This window comes from Carassius gibelio, chromosome B16 (genome assembly GCF_023724105.1).
Source record: "Carassius gibelio isolate Cgi1373 ecotype wild population from Czech Republic chromosome B16, carGib1.2-hapl.c, whole genome shotgun sequence".
NCBI classification, from domain to species: domain Eukaryota; kingdom Metazoa; phylum Chordata; class Actinopteri; order Cypriniformes; family Cyprinidae; genus Carassius; species Carassius gibelio.
This window is the reverse complement of record NC_068411.1, coordinates 24382348-24406013: the sequence shown is the minus strand read 5'-3', so window position 1 is coordinate 24406013 and position 23666 is coordinate 24382348. Positions and strand designations below refer to the sequence as shown.

Here is a 23666-nt window from a genome sequence, read left to right as displayed (position 1 = left end):
GACTGTGATCAGTATTGGTCTGCACAGGATCATGTGAGTAGATTGAAGAATTTCAGTGATAGATTCGGTCTATGCTGCAGCGTACTGACTTTCATGCTTTTTCATCCTTCAGTCTATTGCAACATTTCTGCAGTCCACCCCAGAGTGTCATAGTCCATGCAAAGCGGTGTTCGCTGGGAGAATCGTTCTGACTGACTGTGTCAATATCACCCTGGCTGTAATATGCTCAAGAGTGAGTCATTTTCTCTGCACCACAGGTCCTGTATGTCTTTATGAGCATTTGAATTGACCGTTAACCAGCATTTATATCTATTTCTAAAGGTTTCTTTGACTGAATACCGTGTACATTTTTATGGTAAGTTCATTTTCCACCAGTGATATATTGTTTATTGTTGGGTAGCCAGTTCATTTTCAAACATTTTCTTTTGTTTTGTTTTAGGCGAAAGAGTCCCTCAACAACCACTTATCAAGCCTGTGAGCAGAGGTCACACTGGTAATATAAAACAAACACTATGTGTGTGTGAAGTACTCTTCAGAACAGAATATTTTTGGTTTCATTTCTGAGGATTTTCCTACTTTATTTTTAGGTATTTTCCTGCCCATCGCCTTGGTGGTCATATCCATTGTGGTGTATCTGCTGTGTGTTGCATATGCATACAGAAACAACTGAAGCGATGTTCAAACCACTTACAGTGATATGAGATAAAGCGAGTGTTCAACAGATTCTTTTTAATTCTCTAGCAATAGTTTTATTACGGCAGGGCTCCATTTTATTAGTTTAGAGCATAGGAATAGTACATATTTTATGCTATACGGTTAGAAATAGAATAGGATGGCATAGAAATAGTAAGTGTACATTGAGACAAATTAAAAGATGTAATTTAGCAGACCCTTTTATTGAAACGAAAGAGACTTATAATTGAGGGATACAACAAGCGATTCATCACAAAGAAGCAAATAAACAAAGGAAGCCCTCGTAATACAAGTTTCAGGCATTATTCAAGTTAGTACAAGCTAGTCGGGAGGAAATAATGTATTATTATTATTTTAGGATGAGGTCAAATGGTAATGAAAGGCTATTTTTTTTAAATATTTTTTAATTTTCTATCTACCTCTGATGAATGAATGTTTAGTAATATTGTGAGTTCTTTGACTATCGGTTCAATGGACTGATATCTAAAGCATATCAACAATCTATTCAAATGAAAGTATTATTTGTGCAAAATTATGCAAAAAAAATGTTTGGATTTTTTTGTATCTTTTTTTTCTCACTTTGACAATGTTTTGAAATTGTGCTTGTGCAGTATTTATTTAAAACAAATTCTAATTGTTTTTGCTATATACTAATATATACTTAAAATAACATCAGGCTAAATGTGTTCAAATACTCTGTATTTAATAAAGTCACTGTATAAAAAAGGCCTTAAGAGTCAACTCTAAAATCACACTGCCAAAATTTTAATTTTAATACTTTAATTTGTTTTTTGAACTCTTCCTTTTCTTTTAAACTATAAATGATTACGTTTCCTTTACATGAATAAATATTTCTGTCATAAACACGTTTTGTCTTTCATAATTTATTCAGAAAAAAACTTCTTTTCTAAACTGATTTTACAGTTATTCAAAAATGTATGATAATGGTCTGAACAATGATCATAAAATTGTGTGGTTACTCTATATTCATGCAACAAAATTAAACAGCTTAATTTTTAAAAAAAATGTATATTTAATACAGCTTGATGAGGACAAAAAACTTGATATTTCAGTACACGGTGGATTTATTTAAGATGCTTTACAAGTTATTTACATATCTGTACTGTTTTTATAATGAAACAAAGTTGGTGAATGAAACCAAAAGTGCTGGTAGTTTTCATTTGTCTAGTTTCATTTTCGGTAAACATTTCTTGGCTCCAGTCTTTCTGTGTGATGTCTTCTATTTGACAGCACTATTTTCTCTGCTGGAGATTAATTCCTGTCGTAGGTCGCTCACATTAGTCCCTGTTTTCAGGCCTGGCTTAGAGGACCTTTGACCAATCCCATCTCTTTGCGTACTACAGGCGCATGAATGCTGCAGTCTCGTGCCTCGCACACGCCAGGTATTCCTGCATCGCCGACCATGCCAGGCTGACCCACAGGCCCGGGAAAACCACGGGGTCCTCGCGGCCCATCAATTCCGTCTTTTGGTTCTCCTGGATGGCCTGGCAGTCCTGTTTGGAGATAAAAAACCAGATTTAACTACATCTAATCCACAGTTATTGCAATAGCGGATAGATAAAAATCCTACCTCTGAGGCCTTGGTGACCATCATGCCCTGGAAGACCTTTTCCAGGATCACCCCTCTGGCCTTTCAAACCTTTAGCACCTTTAGAAAAACAAAGAGCAATCCATTGTATGAATGAACTCTTGGTTTTGAACATCGTTCTTTTTTTTTTTTCGTGTGTTCACAGAAGAATCCAAGTCATACTTGGTAGAGTAGAGTAAATGAAGACGGAATAAAAAATTTTGGGTGGACTAAAATTTTATTTTTAAAAGTAAAGTCAGAGTAATACCTCTGTCCCCTGTAGCTCCTTTCTGGCCCTCTACACCTTTCATTCCCTGAGGACCTCTTTCTCCTTTAGCACCTACCTTTCCTGCTTTACCCTGAATGAAATTCAGTGTGATATTATATATTTATTTTTTAAAGTAATAGTGCTTTTATATGCCAATGTTGTGGTGTCTCGTATATTGTCTCACAGGTTTGCCTGGACTTCCAGGGGGTCCTGTGGCTCCTGGGGGTCCGATGAGCGTACGGTTGTTGATCGGACAGCCCTGTACGCATTTGGCACGTATAGATGAAGCATACTGGGATATGTGAGCGGTGACCACACCTTGACAAAGCTGCAATACCTGCTCATCCGTCAGTCCTGGACCCTGCCCAGAGAGAGATGAACGAATATATTTGACAACTGAAATCAATATTTGCTTTCAAGCCTAAAACACATTCAAATACTCAGAATTAATTTCTCGCTCATAGTAAACATGATGATACGCACAGGTTCACCTGGTACTCCTTTTGGCCCACTCTGTCCTTTCACTCCCTGGTCTCCTACTGGGCCTTTGTCCCCTCTGGGACCTGGAAGACCTGGAGGTCCAATGGGACCAGGAAGCCCATCACGACCGAAACGACCTTTCACCCCACACTACATCACATAAGAAAAAAATCTCAGTTACTTAAAGTGATGAACAGCAGTTACAGAAATAAAACATACTAGTTTTTAAACATACTTTTACTACATAAAACAGATCACTTGATCATGTTACAATGATTTCTAAAGGATCACGTGACACTGAATTAATAGAGTGATTGAGGGTAAAATGAGGAAACAGTGTAGTCCAGATTCACATCTGTGTCGTTCTATGTCATGAGCTTGTGGACTACCGCTGTGCCACACTTGTGACGGAAAATATTGTTCAAACCCATCAGTGAGACTAACCTGCCCTTTGTCACCACGAGATCCGCCGTCTCCCTGTGAAGTGAAAAGATGACGAAACTGTGGTTAAACTAAAAACCATGTCTAGTGTAATGGAAAGAGGAAGATAAATTGTGATGGCTAGTTCAGATTCTAGCAGACGTACTTTATCTCCTTTAACACCCTTTCCTCCTTTTCGCCCTACTGCCCCCTGAGAGAGTAAAAAAAAAATAAATAACAATAGTTCATAGGTCATAGAATTGTTTTATGTAATACTATACAAATGTTTGTGGCTAATATTATAATGGTATTATGTGCTTTTGATGTCACCTTTTCACCATCTGATCCTGTTTCTCCTTTGGCACCCTATAGATCAGAACATTGTATCATCATTTTAGATAAAAAATAAAAAAAATAAAAAAAATTCTATTCCAGTATCGTTTCAATTTTGTCATCAATTAGACAATCAATATTTGTTTATAAATCAATTTAATCAACAAAAAGTGAGACTAAAATCAGTTGCATACTGTTGGGCCAGGTAAGCCTTTTGGTCCAGGTTTTCCCGGAACTCCTGCATCCCCACTGTCTCCTTGTGGACCCTATGAAATAAATGTCCAAGTGTATGCTCTTGATATTGCAAAACAAACAGTATTAAACAATGTTTACAGTTCTGCTTTAAAGGGCACCTATTAGGCTCATTTTTGCAATATATAATATAAGTCTCTTGAGTCTCCATAATATGTCTGTGAAGTTTCAGCTCAAAATAACCCAAAGATCATTTATTATATCATTTTGAAAATCCCTACTTAGAGTAGAAGCAGAAACACGCTGCTTTCATGCATGTCTCTTTAAATGCAAATGAGCTGCTGCTCCCAGCTCCCTTTGCCAGATTAGGGCTGTGCCTCAGACACTCAAAAAACACATCTGTTATGTCTATCTCACTGACCTAATGAGTTTTAAAGCCACATCAGTTTAAACATCTGATATACAGTTTTCTGAGAGCACACATTTGAAGCAAGTGCAGTGAAAGAGGCTGTCACATGGCACGTGAGTAAACTAAGTTCTCTTTCATGTCTTATTGCACACAAAGGGATAGTTCACCCAAAAATGAAAATACTTTCATTAATTACTCACAAAAAAAAAAAAAAAAGTTTTTTTTTGTGTTGAACCACTGATGTCTCATGTATTATTTTAAACATGTCCTCCTTACTATGTTTCCGGACCTTGATTGTGTTAGGATCCCTGCTGTCAGTGAGCTCTCGGAATTCAGTCTAGCTTGAAGATAAACATGGAGGGTTGTGTGTGGCTCACTCAGGGTGGGGTCACTAATATGGCAGAGTCTGTCAACTGTTGTGGGCATTTTACAGATTCTGTGAACGCCTTGTTCTGAGACACTGCTTATTATTTTAGGGGATTAACAGGAGCGGGTGAAGTTTTTGCATTATAGTATGATAGTGTTCACAAACTGCCAACACAGATTTATGTTCAAACAATTTGAATGAAATGAATTTTACATAATAGGTACCCTTCAAGTATTTAAGTTGGTCCAATTTAAATAAATAAATATTGCCTTTTATAAACTAAACTACTTGTTTATGCTATGGTCATACTATGATATACAGTACATGGTATAGTACAGTATTCATTTCCTTTAGGGGGAAAACTAAGGGAAAATCCAAATAATTTAGTAAGTAAACTGATCCTAACTGCTGTTTCAGGAAATGGCTTAAATGTAGTGAAACTGCCTTAAGTATAAATAGAAGTTGCAGTTTCACTTTCACTTTTGGGTCTGGCTACAGTCTGGTAATTCCCCCAACATTTGGGTAGTTTCCCGTCTGGAATAATATAGCCAAAATATCTGCTATATATATTTTTGGGGACTTCCACACTAACAAACATAACAATGACTCCCCAAAGACTAATACTATTGCTTTTGTTTTGATCTCAAAAGGTGTCATATGTCAGTCAACAGATCAACCTTGTTTGGCTTCATATGCTATCACAAGTGTGTCACGCACTTCTGAAATATTAGGGAAGTGTAATATTCACAGCTTACCACAGTTCCTACTCTTCCATGTCGCCCCCTCTCACCACGATCACCTTTGACACCCTACAGAAAAGAGGAAGAGGGACATTTATTAACTTTCTGCTTATTTTAAAGAAAAAAATCCTTTGAAATGAATATTTATTTACAAAATATTTCTTGCTGAAACTACTTTTTTATCTTAATGTAAGAGTTTTTTTAATGTTATTTTATCTCTGTTTGATGCTTTGCATAACGACTTTAAATGATCTTTTCAAAGTACTTTCTCCAAATTTGATGTGCGATTAATTAGATTAATCACCACATCATTTAATTAATTAAATTACAAATTTTAATCGCTCACCAGCCCTAACATACATACATACATACATATTCTCTTACCTTAGGTCCAAAAGGCCCAGGCACCCCCACAACTCCTGGAACACCCAGGGGACCCTGGAGATATGAATATTTTCATTAAGAACAAAAAGTTTTTTTTTTTTTTTTTTTTTTTTTTTTTGAATAAATATCTCAACAGAAACAATTTGTTACTCACATCCTCCCCCGGCTCCCCGTCACTTCCTGGAAAGCCATCTGTACCTTTAGAACCCTGAAGATGAAAGCAAAAAGAAAGAGAATTTTTCTTTGTCATAAGTTAGTCACCAAGTGTTGATTCAAGGCAAGGCTTTTAATAGGAATTATGTAAAATATTATGTGTTTGTAGAACATTATGAGTAAAGGGGGATCCACTGTGCAAATCTCTCAATTTTAGTTGCTGATAACCATAAGTGATTTTATGAGAACAGACCTTTGGTCCCGTCACTCCACGGTCTCCTGGAACTCCTGGATAACCCTTATAACACGACAGGTGAAAAAGATAGTAGTGAGATCACTACCTGGATTTTTCTGGTGGTACAATATGAGTAAGAGAAATGGAAAGAGAAGGTTTCTGAGTGATTTAATCACCAAGTAACCCTGCTCTCCACGGTCTCCTGTGAATCCAGGTGCTCCTGTCTGACCCTAATTATGCAGAAAATAAAGGTTTAGTCAGCAGCAGATGTACAAAAAGGAAAAAAACTAATAATTAGTTATGTCTGTAAGTCTTGGTGCCAACCTTCTGTCCCTGTCGACCCTCAGGACCTTGTTTTCCTGTTTTGCCTATGGAACCCTGTTGAAAGACGGGGATATTTCTCAGAATTTTTATTTTTTAGTTCAAAGTTTTAGACAAGTCTGGACAAATTATGACTCAACTGGAAATTTATCAGCTAAATGAGAAGCTGAAAGTCTGTGTACGTGGTAAGTGGTAACTGGTAAGCTATGGAGCTATTTTCTTCAGCATTTTAATCACTTTCAGCTTGTTTGCAAATCAGTTAAAGGGATAGTTCATCCAAAAATATAAATTCTTTATGCATCCTCAAGTTGTTTCAACACCTATATGAATTTATTTCTTCTACCAAACCAAACCATCTCCCCTAGTAATTTTTTCCATACTATGTAAGTCAAAGGCAACCCATTAACGAACAGTTATATAACTTATTTTGTGCTCAGCAGAAGGAACTGATACAGGTTTTTATTATATGAACAACTTAAGTAATTTAGTATTACTTAAGTATTAATTAGTAATATGGCAGAATTTCATTTTTGGGTGAACTAACCTTGAAAAATGTATGATAGCACATTATCCTCTCTGTAAAATGTCTCAAAATTATGAGATAACAAGCATCAAAGTTTGATTATATAATTTCACTATAATTTCAGTCTTTGACATGCATGGCATATAATCTCTCAAAGCAATGAAGTTCATAAAAGCACAGTGACTGGTCACTGCTGTCTCCACTTTAAAGGTTGTATCACAGATTATATTACCAATTAAAAGAAATAGAAGAGATTCAATCAGACAAAAAAAAAAAAGGAACAGAAAAACTCCCTCTCACATGCCAATAGGAAATGAAACTCATGACACTGACATTTAATCAAAACGGGGAAACATTTGACATTAAAAGACAGATATTTATGCAGATAATTGTCATCTATTTTTATTTTCTTGCGAATGTGTGCTAATGTCTATATGTAAATATAGCTGTTCAACAGAACTTTATTGAAGGGACAGTCCCCTTAGAGGCATACACTAGATTAAGGGTTTTTCTCAAGGCCACAATGTTGAGATCTGTAGACTTTTATTGGTAGCTCAAATTGGCTAGCTAACTAGCTAAATAATTAAAGTAATTAAGTAAACCTGTTGACCAGCCGTAAACCAGCAACCTTTTGTCCATTACATTTCAGCAAGTACACCACACAACAATTGTAAACATTTGTAGAGTAAAGCAACTTACCTTAATACCTTTAATGCCTGGTTTTCCAGGTTTACCTTTTGCACCAACAGGACCCTGTAGCCAGTCAGAAAAATAGCACCTTAGATGAATTTCATAGTCAAATCAGAAATTTTGCCATGAATTTATTATAACTAGAGAAGTCAGCATGACTGTACAGATGCTGCTTTGAAATATCAGATGGAGCTACTGTATGTGACCTATTTTATTGACTGAATTGATGATTGAATTGGAATGAAAAAACATTCAAAGACGAGGAAATGCTGGTGGTGATATGTGTTACTCAAGATGCTGTTTTGCTCACAGTCTTTCCAGTGACACCCACTCCTCCACGAGGGCCTTCAATTCCGACATCACCCTGCATGACACAAATAAATGGTAATGAATTATGAATGCAAGCTGAATATAATTCTGGATAAACTTTACACACATTTAAAAATAACACCATATAGATCTGCCACAACAAAGATCTCTTTTTTTGGTAATACCATTACCTTTAATCCAGATTGGCCAGTTTCACCGGGGTCCCCTGGTAACCCAGGAAGGCCCTATGAAGAAGAGCAAGAAAAATACACATTAGGGACTTTTCCGGAATTCGCTATTAAACACAAAACAATATAGGTAATAATAAAGTTTTCCAAAATTATTGGCTCACAATTGCACCAGAGAAACCAGATGCACCATCCTCTCCATCAGGCCCAGAATCGCCCTGAACAGAAGAAGTGATGTTAGTAAGGTGAACAAGTAAAGTCCTGGTGGTCTGAACAGCATGTAAAAGTTTAACAATTGTTTCCTGTCAACTACCTCAGGTCCGGTGTATCCAATTCTTCCTCTCACTCCTTTGGTTCCTTTGTAACCCTAATAAAGTAACAGTCAGTTTGATCTTGTGAACCGTTTAACACTATGAACATTAAAAGCTGATGCTTTGCTTATACCTCCCTTCCTTGAACCCCAGGAAACCCCTGTTTGCCTTGAAGACCCTTAGAACCCTATGAGCAAACATAAAAATGCAATAATCAAACTGAAGAATGCATTAAACTTTAAACATGCCATAGAACGCAAAACTCACTTATATAAGGTGTTTGGACACAGTTGTGTGGCCGCAATGTGTGAAAACAACCAAGCTTTAATGGCAAAAATTCACTCATTGTTTTATAATTCAGAAAAATCACAAACTGTCTCTCCACACAAGCAGTTCTAGACTATGATGACATAATCGGTGAAAGCCTCAACCATTTTATTATTTATATTAGCATATACACAGCCCTGAGTGAGAAGCAGCAGTCCGTCATTACTGTTTTCTTGCTGTAGCTGCTGGAGGTACAATGTCAGCGGGAAAGGGCCATTAGTCAGATCAGCACCACAGTTGTGAAGGGATTGTTTCAGAAAGAGGGACCGATACCAACGATACGTGCACAAACGTCCAGACTCCAGACAAAGTTAACATCATGCATCATATTTTATTTATCAAAATAATTTCTTGGCTCTCTCTGTAAGGCTAATGTTGCTAAAGCTACCATTGCCTCTGCCTGTTTTCAGTAATGCTGCCATCGCGTGCTACCAGAATGATCGGGAAAGGGAATGTGGTAGTTAAAAATTGAGTTTGGAAGCAATTTGTGAGGTCAGTAACACGGTCACCGTAACAGCGGTATGCCCGTGAGCATATAAACTCTTTGCCAGATTTTCGCAACAAAATCCTCCCGCAGACATGATAAGCAACCTGTGGCAACAGTGTTGAAGTAGCCCAATTCCACTGGAAAACCGTGGAGGTGGCAGTCCCAGTTTATTTTAATCTAAAGGTGACATGCACAAAAAGAGAGCATTTTGGCTCATACCCTAAAAGTGGCAATTTTCGAGAAGCTGTAAAAAATGATCTGTGGGGTATTTTGAGATAAACCTTTGCATACACACTCTGGGGACAACCGAGGACAAATAAAAATATTGTATCAATGCATTCTATGGCTCCTTTAACCTGATAACTGTCACTCACGTTTTTGAAGATAGACTTGAATGTGCATGATACAAACCTAAATTTTTATATTTCATGACTGAAAACATTTTGTAACATGATTTTGATGTACCATTTACATGGTAATGCAATGTCTGATTTTAAAATGGGTTTTGAAGGATGAATTTTGAGATTTTATGTTTTCAAGTGATATATAACTTCTGATGATTTCTAAAATGTGATAGAGAAAAAGACAACAAGGAATTCTTTTTTTTAAACAAAGGTCAAAGCTCCTTTTGTAATGTAGATTTCTGAGGGTGCACTCTTGTCATAAATTGATCTATTACTTTTCCTACATAATTTTTAACAAAAAATATTGGTATAATATATATTTGGGAGTCTTAGACCTTTCCAACGATATATAGTTTGTCAAGATTAGATTAGATTTGATTGTAATATAGTATAGTCAACGTAGGTGTCCCGTATACGGGACGGGGTGACATTTAACAGGTTAAAAGAAAACAAACTTTACATAGTTTGAAGGCATGGCAATAATCAACCTTGGGTCCAGCAAAGCCTCCAAATCCTGGCTCTCCTGCTTCACAGTCGCATTCGGTTGGTCCCTCCTGCCCAAGCTCAGCGTCCCCTCCATAAGGGACCTGTGTTATCAAGGTTTTATCCTTTTTGGCATAATCAAAAGAGTCCACGGCTGTATTATATGGGTAAGTTTCCTCAGTGATCATGGTGACTACGGTGGCCGCAGGTGCATAGGGGTCAAAGCCGGATGCTGAGTGGTCATCTTCACTGCCTCGTTTGGCCTCTGCAGGATACTCAACTAAGGAAGCAGATGAAAAAAAAATACTAAGGTGCCCACTGATAATGACTGGATACTAATATAAAGGACATGGTGACTAATAGTCTGAAATATATATATATATAAAAAAAAATCTGTGAAATTATGTAATGTATTGTAATATAACATAATATAATGTTTCAGAAAACAAAACTGTGTTCGGTGCTGTAAGAGTAGATACAATTAAAGAGAAATGTATATGTAAAAGTGTGTAAATCTTTGAAAAATATCTCAGTTTATTGAAGTCCAAAATCATCTAAATGATCAATAGATCAGAAAAATATACAGCTTTTTATATTACTGTTTACATTTTTATATAAGGCTATAGTACTTTTAAATTAATTACATTTATATTGTATAAAGACAATTGATAATGATAATTTAATTCATTAAGCATAAATTAAACATAGTACTAAAAATACTACAATGATGCAAAAGTTTGAGATTCACAAATTGTCTAATTATAAAACATCTATTATCCTTTATATATAAATGATACACACACGTTAAATGGCACATATTCATTTTAATTTGGACTATTTCAACACCCGAAGTTAATGTTTCACTAAAAGTAGAAGGTTGAACATTTGTTTTAAAGTAGTAGTAGTAGTAGTAGCAGTGATATCTCAGTTACTGCTGTGAGTGTTTCCAGATTGTTCATCATATCGATCGACTAAGGAGCCTTCATAGATGTGTTCTTCTCCTGTGATTGTAAAAGAGAGGAGGGAAAGGCTAATTAAAAATGTTTTATTGCCAATTATATAATGTTTATGCCAATTATACATATCTAATGTATTCATGTTGGGCAAACATGATGGGCACGTGATAGTCTCACCTGATTGTAAGCCAGAATAATCGTGCTGGGCTTGAGAGGGCAAGACACACATCAGGAACACAGAGCTGAGGGACACAGCCCACACCTGACATCAGCACAAACACAAACGCAGGAACTTATTTCAGTAACGTCATGGTGGAAACTCTACATCTGTCAGGTAAAGTTCCGAAAAACTTCAATTTAAATGGTACTGATGATCTGTTTACAATCTTTTTAGCTGTCATTTCACCAACTGGACAGTGCAAGGGGTCTCCCCTTTATGATGTGGCTTTTCAAAAAGTTCCTTTTTTTAAACTAGGTTTTCCCCACTGGGTTTTTGATAGATATCACTATCACCTAATTTACAAGTGTCTCTCTCTCTCTCTTAAAGATAAGGTTAATTAATATATATATATATATATATATATATATATATATATATATATATATATATATATATATATATATATATATATATATTGTCACGGGAGGAGCACAAGACAGACACAGTGGGCGTGGCGTCAGGCCTCGGAGAGGCTTTTATTAACAGAAATCATAAAACAAAGGGAATAAAAGTGGCCAAAGGGGGAAAGTGTCCAAAATAACAGGGAATCTGGTGTCCTCGTTGTGCTGCGGGGTTTGTGTGGGTCGGGCAGTGTTCACCGAGGAAGGGTCCAGGCAAGGGGCGGAGTCCGGCGGCCGCACGCGCTCCCCTCCTAGGTCCGGGGCGCGAGGGGCGGCGGCTTCTCCTAGCGGCCGCGTCTCTCTCATTGGCCGCGGCACTGGTAGGGGATGGACGGCCCGGCATCCTGGCCCGTCGGCCGTGTAAACGGGTGCGGTTCTCCTCCGGATCGCGGGTCCGGCAGCTCACGTCTTGGTGGCGCGGGAGTCCCTCAACGCTCCCTTCCTGGACCCACGAGGACACCAGCGTGCATGCACGGGGAAGAGACCGGTCTCCCGAGGAGAGGCGCGTTGGGCTTTTAAACAGCGGCGGGGATGAGGCTCCATTCACATCAGGTGTGCCCCATCACACGCCGCCAGCCCTGACTCGTCCAGCGCCCCTCCTCTCACACACCCACTCCAGTCGGGAGCCTGGTGAAGGGCGGCGATTTAGGACGGGGTGCCGGTGACAATCAGGGAGGAGGCAGCTGACTCGTCACATTCCCCCTCCCAAGCGACATCCCCGTCCCCAGAGCGCCACCCACACGGGAGTGCTACCATCCTCAACCAGACTCCAAACGGTCGGAGTGGGCGGGGATTCCTCTCCGGGCGGTCCTCCCTCTCGCAGCGCACCAGAACAGGGACAGAGAAACCGGGTTTTAGTGACAGCCTCAACCAACCAAAGGGTAAAATGACAATGGAAAAGTCACTTACCCCTTGTGTGGCTGGGAGGCTGTCCCCAGTTTTCCTCCGTCCCAGTCTGGGTTCTCACGAACGTTTGCAAGCGAGAGGGAGTGACGTCACCAGACGTTTCCCAACTGCGCTGTCTAGGCTCCGCCTGCCCGCATTCTCCACCAGTGTCACGGGAGGAGCACAAGACAGACACAGTGGGCGTGGCGTCAGGCCTCGGAGAGGCTTTTATTAACAGAAATCATAAAACAAAGGGAATAAAAGTGGCCAAAGGGGGAAAGTGTCCAAAATAACAGGGAATCTGGTGTCCTCGTCGTGCTGCGGGATTTGTGTAGGTCGGGCAGTGTTCATCGAGGAAGGGTCCAGGTAAGGGGCGGAGTCCGGCGGCCGCACGCGCTCCCCTCCTTGGTCCGGGGCGCGAGGGGCGGCGGCTTCATCTAGCGGCCACATCTCTCTCGTCGGCCGCGGCGCTGGTAGGGGATGGACGGCCCGGCATCCTGGCCCGTCGGCCGTGTATACGGGTGCGGTTCCCTTCCGGATCGCGGGTCCGGCAGCTCACGTCTTGGTGGCGCGGGAGTCCCTCAACGCACCCTTCCTGGACCCACGAGGACACCAGTGTGCATGCACGGGGAAGAGACCGGTCTCCTGAGGAGAGGCGCGTTGGGCTTTTAAACAGCGGCGGGGATGAGGCTCCATTCACATCAGGTGTGCCCCATCACACGCCGCCAGCCCTGACTCGTCCAGCGCCCCTCCTCTCACACACCCACTCCAGTCGGGAGCCTGGTGAAGGGCGGCGATTTAGGACGGGGTGCCGGTGACAATCAGGGAGGAGGCAGCTGACTCGTCACAATATATATATATATATATATATATATATATATATATATATTACATTACTTCAGTTCCTTGTTCAGTTGTTATTTTGTTGGAACAAATAAATATGCAGTGTTCTTTTTTTTTAAGCCTCTGCTTAAATTAACCCGCTCTTCCTGTTTCACATCTCCTCATGTGATCATCTCAAATGTCACCAATGAGGCAATGGAACATGTTATTTTTATATATATAATGTATCCTCCCGTCAGGAAATGGCGACATTATGGTAAAAGATGTAGATCTCCCTCTAGTGGTCATTATTAAACAGAGCCGCACATTGCTGAGGAGTTCAGTACGAACAGCCCTAGAAAATCACCTCACGTTACAGACATGATACACTCTATATCTGTGAGTATCAGTTTTACTGAAGGTTTCTGTATTGTCACTGTTGAATACTGTACAACTGTGTCTCAGCAGAGGACGTCGCCATAGTTGGGTTAACTTGAAGAGCAGTGAATGGGAGAGTGCCACACATATATATTTTTTGCATTCCCATTTGCTCAAATAGCAAAATAAAATCTCACCGATAGTTTTTTTCATGACTTTCAATAAAAGGAAAAACAAAATAAGCGACTGTTAACGGCAGTTAAAAGAGAGAATGACGTTGTTTTGTATTTTTTATTTTTTATTTGATGAAAAGGTTGTATAATAAAAATAACTGTTATGAAATGTACATACATTTAAAATATATGAAAAACTTCCGAGCATTTACGATGCTGTTGACTGTTAAACGCGTCATCTCAGTCTATGGGGTTATGTCTTTGATCACTTTGTATCAAAGTTAATTTGTTTGGTAAAATAGCCATCCAAGAATATACATGTAAATGAGTTCTTTCAGTCAGGGCATCTGAATGCTGCACTGCATTCCAGTTCTCATGCTGCAGTGCTCTCACATTCTAGACTAGACTGCTGGAAGCTGGTTTTCTTTTCACCCTTAATAGTTTGTAAAATCTCCCTCTCTCTGTGAGACATGTTCACACAGTACACTTTACACAGCATGTGACCTTTAACCTTTCAAACAAATACAAAATTTGTCCAAAAGCTCTAAAATGCTTCCTTCGGAGGCAGCATTCCAAGGCTTGAAGGCATCAAGACAGGTCCAAATCCAAATTCTGTTTTACTTCCTGTCTCTCTTCCTGTATCCTGTGAGTTCCATTCTGTGACTGCTGAACTAAAATATAAAGATGACACCTGAAAGTTGCCTTTGGTGGACAGTTTGTGTAAATTAATATTTTTGACTAACTATTTGCACTTTTGATGTTATTTCTAGCAGATAATCAGTATTATAGTAATTGAATATTTGTTTATTTATCACCAAAACTCATATTTTGTTGTAGATAAATAAACCAGGCCTTAGAAGCCTGTCCGAAATCATTTTCATAAGGTGCCTTCATGCAAACGCTGCCTGCAAAGTCATTGCCTCATAAATCCGTTGCCAAAAAGTCAGCTGACTTTATGTCACTTGTTTAATGTCTTAAGTTACAGGCAAAAAAAAAAAAAGTTAAGCATTATTATTATACACTACCTTTTTAAATTTTGGGGTTAGTACGATTCACATTTGATAGACCAAATGTGCCAGTAAATACTACATTTACAAATTCATTTTTGTTAAATGGTGTTCTTTTGAACTCTCTTCTCATCAAAGAATCTTGGAGAGAGAGAACTTGCATGTATAATATGGACATGTATATGCTTCCCCCAGATCTTTATATACATTGTGATGTTGGGTGAAAGTGGGGTGAGTTGTGCCAGTTTTTACTCAAAATGACTTTAAAGTGAGGCCATGACAGTAATCGCTTTCACTTTAGAATGTACATATATTTCAGGATGTGGTGCATCCCTGAGAACAATAACTTTGGATCTGAAATTAATTGTTTCAGAAATATAGCTTTTGGGGAAAAAGTGGTCTTGTGGCACAACTTGCCCCTGGTGCGGGGTAAGTTGTGCCTTTTGGGAGAATACGTTGGGGTAAATAGTGCCAGTGATTTCTGAAGCAAAACAGAACATTTTAATGTTATGAACTGTAATGCTATATGAATGCAAGACAAAAAAGGTTTATTCATATATTGTCATCCTATTAAACTGTTGGAATAAGACATACTTTGTTGTCAATGCCACTTGTCAATGCTTCAGGGGAATATAAACTGGGATGTGGGTAGTTTCTTGAGCACATCACCTTCAGGGATAACCCCTTCACTATTTTCTTTAAATGTGTGTGTGTGTGTGTGTGTGTGAGAGTGAGAGAGAGAGAGAGAGAGAGAGAGAGAGAGAGAGAGAGAGAGAGAGAGAGACAGAGAGAGAAATAGAGAGAGAGAGAGAGAGAATATGTCTTTTTCTTGGCAAGCATGATTTCACCAAGTAAAACATGTTCCTGGATAAACATCCTTGTTGATCTAGGAACAACATTCCAATCAACCAATCAGAAGTGAGATATAACTTTTCAAGGTCATTCCAATCAACCAATCAGAAGTAAGATACAACTTTTTTGTCGGTCTTCCGTTTATAAGTGCATGGCATAATGGGTTTTTGTCTAAAATTAAGAATGCCACATAGTTTAAGGGCTAAAATGCAAAAGTGCAATGTACAATTACAAATTAATAATGTGTTGAAAATAATCATAAGTGGAGGTGAGTAGTGCCACTGGCACAACTTAACCCAGGCCCTTTGGCACAAATCACCCCATACCCCAAAATTAGAAAAACTAGCATGATCCAGCAGTTAAGAGCTAACATCATGCTAACTGTATAGACTCATTGTGTAGCCTGGTAAAGCACTAAAACGTGTGAAATTTTTCAAACTTTTCTAGAATTGTTCAGACGTTACAATCAAAAAACCTTGATAATAGAAATGTTACTTTTAAAGGAAAAAACAGCTTTTTGAGCTAAAATGTGATTACCTCTCATGCCATGTGTCTCTCTTCTTTGGAGGATGAGTAAAATGGATGGCGTTTTAAAATTATGTGGTCACATGACCAATTTCTTCAATGGTTTTCCAGAAACAAGGGGTGGAACTACTTCCCCCCCTGGCACAAATCACCCTCTCCCCTACATAGTTATGTCAATAAATATCATTTGAATTGAATTGAGCGAGCGAGAGAGATTAGCACAACTGTTTCAGCTGTCATATTAATATTCTATATTAAATTAATATTAAATATTTTTTGATCACCAAAAATACATTTAAGTAGCAAACAGTTACATTAAATTTTAATAATTTAATAAACAAAAAATAAATATTACACTACTTTTTAATAAGATAAATGCAGCCCTGGTGAACACAAGAGACTTCCTTTAACAACTTTTGACTTGAATTTATATACTAGAAAAGGGACTGGATTGAAATTTTGTTCTTTCGAAAATGCATTTGCTACACTGCAGGGCTATTTTAAGTGTGTGTGTGTGTATGTGTGTATGTATGTATGTATGTATGTATATGTATGTATATATATATATATATATATATATATATATATATATATATATATATATATATATATATATATATATATATATACACATACACACACACACAAAGCATTGGATCCTCACCAACCCACAGGTTCCCTGGGACACTGAGGTGCAGCATGAGCAATGCACACATTTCCAATATCTCCATCAGCTTCAGATCTGGAACTGGCCTTTAGAGGCTCTTGTAAATTATTATTGTACTAAAATCTGGCTAGTTGTACCCACATTTTTTTCCCCAAGTGCCTTATAATTACATAAACACAATCAAAAAAAAGTTTATATATGTAACATGATTTCTAATGGTCTTTTAGGCCAAGTAACAAAAATAGCAGGTCATTAATGGCACACAGAAATTTCATAAAGGCCCCCATCATGTCAAACTGGTAACTGGTAATAACTTTACTATGAATGGTACCATTTGACAGTCTTACATAAAAATATTAAGCACATCATGCCTAACGACAAACATAAAATGTTTGAGATTAACAGTTCATTGGCTGAAAACATAATTGAATTATCCTCAGTGACCCACAGTTTGTTTGCTTTAAGACAACTTAACCCATATAAAACTGACAACACTGTACATGACCAATGCAAACCTCCTGAGAATCTACACAAACATAACGTCCTGCTTTGCATATATGAATATAATTCTCTTCTGAATTCCCCTTGAATTTTAGTTACCCATCCTGCATCTTACCTTCACCCCAGAGGCTCCCATGGCCAGCAGCCTCCTTCTCGAACACACAACTCTGAGCCCTTGAATCAGCACAATCAGGGAGTCTGTGAGAACACAGGCAGCACTGCTTCAGTGAGGGGCTGCAGAGGTCCTCAAAGCATTCTCCCTCCTATGCGATGCTGGTTCCCCTGTGCTGAGACAGATGAACAGACCCTCACCAGAATCTCTCACCTCTCCTCAGCTGGGTGAGAAATACCTGAGCCTTCCGCAAACAAACACACTCCTCCACTGGACTGAGAGTAAAGAAGAATAAAGGAACTGCAAAAATAATATAAGACACTGTTCTTTCCTCAAAACAATATTTTGTATAGCAAAATATTTAATTATAATTAATTATATTATTTTTTCTGTAGTGTACATGGTTCCCTAATACAATTAGTTAAGGAAAACCTGAATTGCAAGCTTTGTGATATTTAATGACCTTTTGACCTCCTTGGAAAAATGTGCCATTGATGTAACAGATTTCTCAAAATCCATTTTAGGTGGTTCTTCTCTCTCTTAGCAATAGAAGGTAAGGCTTGACATACCCACTGAACAGCTAGACTTTGAATAACAATCAGGTTAAAACGTTGTGGAAAAACTTTGTAAACCTGCAGAGTTCTCCCTAATTCTATAGATACATCACTCACCTTGAACTAGAATATGAAACACAGGCTGCCAATAATATAATGGACATGTCTATCTAGCATTATTCCAGTCATAAACTTTTCAAAAGCAAAGTACATGAACATATATGATGGCATGGAATAATGCTATTCCATAAGTAATGCAATAAAAGCACATAAACCAAATATTTGTTACATTTTATTAAAGCAATCTTAATGTAGCATACCATCCAAAATACAGAACACAAACCCGAGAAAGCTCAGAATGTCTGAAATCTAAACACATTAATTCCCGATTTGTTAAATTAGGCTTCAAGACTTATTTTTCTTCTTCTTTTTCTTATGATGTCTCTCCACGTCTGAAGAGTGTGAATCTCTGAGGACAAAACAAAAGAAGAAAACAATATATAGTCAGTCTATAACAAATGGTCATAAAATGATAAAACCTCAAAATCACAAACGGTCATGAAATGTTATAACCACAAAGTACCGATATTATTTTGGCAGTAAAGTAAGTGTAGTGAGAAATGTGAGTGGAAATTAACAAAAGACATGATCATGTTAATAACAGTATAAAAGACACGCACAAGATGACTTTAAACAACGGAGGACTCATTACATTAGCTTCTGATGAATTTTTTAAATATTTAATTTTACTTTCAGGTTGTTTAGGTCAGTGCTAGTGTGAAGAGGCATTGATATGAAATACCTTTTCATTAATTATTGATTAGTGACCATCAAATAATAAACATGAGTCTAAACTAACTTATAATGAGTGTTTCATAGCATTACCTGCTACTTTTGTTTTTCCTCTCCCGACTACGCTTGCGACTACGACTGCGGCTACGGCTGTGCTTGCGGTGCCGTTTGTGTCCATGTTCCTCTCGGGAGCTGACACGAGACTCACGAGACTCGACGGATGCAGAGCGACCTCTCTCAGATGCCCCTCTGCAACAAAAAAAACCCCAAAATCAATATCAGTCATTCCGTGCTGCTCCTGTCAGTGAGGAAAGAGATTCACTACACTGAAATCAGACTTGTGACCTGTGAGATGACTGCTGTGATGCTTTGAACTCCACATCCTTCACTTCCTGCCAAATCCTGCCTAGTTCTCCAGAGTGGATGTCAATCACCTCCCGAATTACCTGGAAGAGATAGGAAAATGCATACAGTTATACAGAATATTCTCTATGGCTCTAAAACCATCGACAGTGTATAGAGACAGTATAAATCCATATCATAGGTAACCAAGAGGAAGACCAGACATAGTGTCCCGAGACATAAATAGTGCTTTGCTGGTAAATAGATAAGATTACCACAAATCACATACCTCAGTGTAAGACTTCTTGGTGATGTGAACATTTTTCGCTCTGTAAGACTGTCTACGCCTCCTGTAGTCCCTCATCTCAGCCAAGACCTCTAGATGAGACTTCGGCCCACTCTGTTCTTCTTCTATACAAAACATCATTCTTTACTTATAGCAATCAGGTACTATCAGTTCATTTGTACTTAGTATTTGGACTTTATATGGGAGGTCAAAAAAATCAGAAGATGGATCAAATTGATACCGAAGCCCTTGAAATTGAAGTCATTCATAATATTTTCCAATTTTAGAGCAACTTATGTCTTATGTGAATTAGCTGCTATTGGGGCCTTGGCAAAGCTCTGCCTCTTGGCTCATTGGGCTCCATGATGCAGCTCTTCCTCAGGGCTCAGTGGGTTCCATGGTGCAGCTCTGCCTCAGGGCTCAGTGGGCTCCATGGTGCAGCTCTGCCTCAGGGCTCAGTTCCCCTTAAGTTAATCCATTATCAATGATCAGGGCTAACGTGTGGTCTGTGAGTGTATTTCACGTACCTTTTTTAAGCTTTGCAACAAGATCCACATAAAGATCCTCATTGGATTCTCTCTTTGCACTCTGCTGACTGGATTGTTGTATCACATGATCATAGATGGCCAATCGGTCTGCCCCAGTGAGGTCACATAATGCCCTCTTATGATTCTGAGGTATGTCAGGGAGATCGGGAGATGTGTCACCTAAAAAATGAAAACAAATTTTACACAAAACCACAATTATTAGTAAAATAGCTAGACAAAAAAACAAAAACATATTTGAATTAAACATTCATTATCAAAGTATTTATTTCAAAAATGTGTTTCCAAATAAAATATTGATTGACCGGTCAGCAAAAACTAAATGCATTGCATGGGACAAATTGACCTTGAGGTTCCTGGAGTTATTTTTCTTTGAATATTTTACTTTAGGACTATTCTGAATGTATGCAACTAATGTGTGAGATCAAATCTTTTATCAAACGATATTAAGGACCAAGTCTTTAAAAGGATATCGAGCCAAAGGATACAGCAAGTATATGTGGAAATTTTGTTTAGACCAGACTTCCTTTAATACTCACCCCTGTTACGGAAAAAAAACAAAACAAAGAACATATAAATGTTGAAGACATTTGGAAAATTTTAATCGAGACATGTATATCACTGATACACACATTCTGGCACACACCATTTTAAATGTGCCATATTGATAAATGCTGACATGTCCCAATCACTGGCTAGAGAAAGAATCTTAAAACTTACCTGGTGTGTGAAGTCCTGTAGATTTCATATGAAGGGCATTTTCCCGGGTCTGCAGAATCACTTGATGAAATGTATCTTTGTCTGTGAGTGATAGAAGTTACTGTCACACAACTGCACTCAGTTTCAAAATTAGGGCCACAGAAACCTTATTACAAGAGACTGAAATGTAGGAAGGGTGTTCCACAAAGTCAAAAAAAAAAAAAAAAAAAAAAACTCACCCATGTTAATTGAAGGAATATTAGCTTTCTCATAGTACACTGAATGATCAAACATTTCAGCCTGGAAACATATGACAGAAAAAATAAAAAAATAAATCACAAGACCTTTTTGTGTCATTGGCATTTTTTATGTGGTGTGTGGTGCCTTACCTGTTCCTCTTTTGAGTATCCCATCTTACTGAGCTGACAGGAGGCTTTGTGTTTCTCCATCCTGTCCCGTGGGACTGTGTGGTTTGGATCATATGGACACACTTCCATCTGTCAAATCAGAAGTGAATACAGGGATTTTTTTCTTTCAACTTTCAAAGCAAAATAGAAGGTGCCAAATATCTTAGAGATTTAGAGTAAAGCTTTTAATCTATACAAAGTATAAAGATTTAAGGACTGCGTTAAGCTAACTTAGACTTGTCTTTAGCACTTGTATATAATTTCTCTTTTGTTGCTTCCATTGCCTCATCTGTAAATAGCTTTGGATAAAAGCTTATGACTGACTAAATGTAAATAAAGGCGATTTTACTTCTTAATGAATATGATCGTTTTTATAAAACAAAAAATAAAACCAAATCGATTGGTACATTCTAGCTCTATTTTAATCAGTGACCTGACCAGTTTACAATTATTAATACAATAAATTGGTATCATAAACCACGGTTAAAAAACAAACAAACAACAACAAAAAAACAAAAACAAAAAAAAAAAAAACATGAAAAATACAAAACAAAAACTCTCAAAGATTCTGCCACTATTTAAATGACACTTCATATTAACTTAGTTCATTATGAATTTACAGTACTACACTAATTAATTCACAGCTAAATAACCCATTCTCATTATAGTTGTATGTGTTTGGCTGTTGTTTCTAACGTTACCGGAATTGCATGTGAATCTAATTCCTGACTCCATCCCAGCGCCTCAAACAAACCCTTTAGGTCTGCTTGACAAGTCTCTGTGAAATCTGTGAGCTCCTGCAAACGCTGCATGCGCTCCTGGAGACCCAACGAGAAAGAGCTTTCACACATTTTGTATTTACAGGTCTCATAAGCAAGCTTCTTGCTTCGCGATGGTCTTCGTGTGTTTGTTGGCGCTTCGAGATGACGTAACATGACGTAGCTTCGAACTATGGTTGCCACAACCGTGACAAATAAAACTTTCATGCGAAAATGATTAACTGGTGGATGGGAAATATGTTATTTTCCCAAACAAGGTACTTATATAAAATTCTATGAATATACCTTTTTTTTTTTATTTATTTTTTTTTTATTTAGTGGTCAATTTTCGATCTTCAGTTGTTGATACTTTGAAAACACACAATAACTAGTGAAACAAATCTACATAAAATAGTTAACAATATAAAATAATATAAAGTAAAATAAAGCAAATAATATGCTGAAATGCTAACTGAATCCAATTCAACACTGTAAGTGTAATCTTGGAGTTGACCACCAGATGGTAGCACATCTTCATTTAGTGAGCTAACACGTTCCACGTTGTTTTACAGTAGCTTATTGATGGAGACGGACTCCATTTTCAAGGCTATCAGACTGCCTACGTTGTTAGTCCAAAATAACTTTCATTGAAGTCTTTTGGTTTAACAAAATGACTCACTTTATGACTTTAGATTCAACAGCATATCGACTTCATTATGCCAAACTGAATGAATCACTGTTTTTTGTTTGTTTTTGTTTAATAACCTTGAGATGTACATGTGGCAATAAAGTAACTTCCTTTGAAAGTTTTTTTAGAAAATGAGATGCTTGACGTGGCATTACAACACCTGACTGCATACTGAGTCAATAATGAGCCAAAAGACCCTCCTTTGTTTCTCTAGAAATAGATATGTTGGTATGGTAATAATGATGTGCTCTCAGATAGTTTTTTTTTCTGTTTCCATATTCACTTCCTAACCAGTTTGGGTGTTCTACACTGATGCCATGTTAACGCACAATGACGATAGTATAACTTTGCATCTCCCACGCAGGAACAAGTCAGCACTGACGTCTGCTGGCTGAGCGCTAACACCTGCGTTAAGAATACCTGCAGAGAAAAAGATAATTGCTATCTAGAAAATTCAAATGAGATATCTATAAATACACTGTATAGAATTAATTGAGCCTTGGCTCCCTGTTGGCAGAAATACGTCTGTAAAAGAAATCGTAGATGTCACATTACAATGTTTCTATATGTTCATCATATAACAGCTGGGCATTATTTTTAGCATTCGAAACAGATATTTATCTTTCTTTTTTTTGTAATTTTCAGGCACATTTTCCATCTTGGACTAGGGTTGACATTTAGCTACATAGAAAAGTGATTCATGAAGCACAATATCATTGGCTTTTGCACAAAAAAAAAAAAAAAAAAAAAAATAAAATAAAAAAACTACCCCCACGTCACTTACAAAATAA

General features: G+C 37.9%; 2 protein-coding genes across 3 annotated transcripts; both read right to left on the bottom strand.

Moving 5' to 3' along the window:
* Positions 1-1609: 1609 nt before the first annotated feature.
* LOC127974935 (collagen alpha-1(I) chain) lies at positions 1610-17953 on the bottom strand. Its single transcript, XM_052578533.1, has 25 exons — positions 17808-17953; positions 11439-11523; positions 11238-11306; positions 10311-10585; positions 8738-8791; positions 8607-8660; positions 8458-8511; positions 8297-8350; positions 8107-8160; positions 7806-7859; positions 6587-6640; positions 6439-6492; positions 6281-6325; positions 6029-6082; positions 5875-5928; positions 5506-5559; positions 3977-4048; positions 3780-3815; positions 3616-3660; positions 3474-3506; positions 3033-3179; positions 2734-2910; positions 2550-2640; positions 2285-2362; positions 1610-2207 (listed from the first exon to the last, which is right to left on the bottom strand). Exons 1-25 carry the CDS (start codon positions 17826-17828, stop codon positions 2005-2007), a joined length of 1971 nt encoding a protein of 656 aa, XP_052434493.1. The 5' UTR covers positions 17829-17953; the 3' UTR covers positions 1610-2004.
* Positions 17954-18637: 684 nt separating this feature from the next.
* snrnp48 (small nuclear ribonucleoprotein 48 (U11/U12)) lies at positions 18638-22360 on the bottom strand. 2 transcript variants are annotated; one of them, XM_052578535.1, is made up of 9 exons: positions 22131-22360; positions 21412-21519; positions 21262-21322; positions 21044-21124; positions 20306-20485; positions 19782-19900; positions 19496-19596; positions 19244-19399; positions 18638-18827 (listed from the first exon to the last, which is right to left on the bottom strand). In XM_052578535.1, exons 1-9 carry the CDS (start codon positions 22278-22280, stop codon positions 18764-18766), a joined length of 1020 nt encoding a protein of 339 aa, XP_052434495.1. In that variant the 5' UTR covers positions 22281-22360; the 3' UTR covers positions 18638-18763. The 2 variants fall into 2 exon arrangements, with proteins under 2 accessions (XP_052434495.1, XP_052434494.1); XM_052578534.1 differs by having other exon boundaries at positions 19782-19903; positions 22131-22359.
* Positions 22361-23666: the final 1306 nt, after the last annotated feature.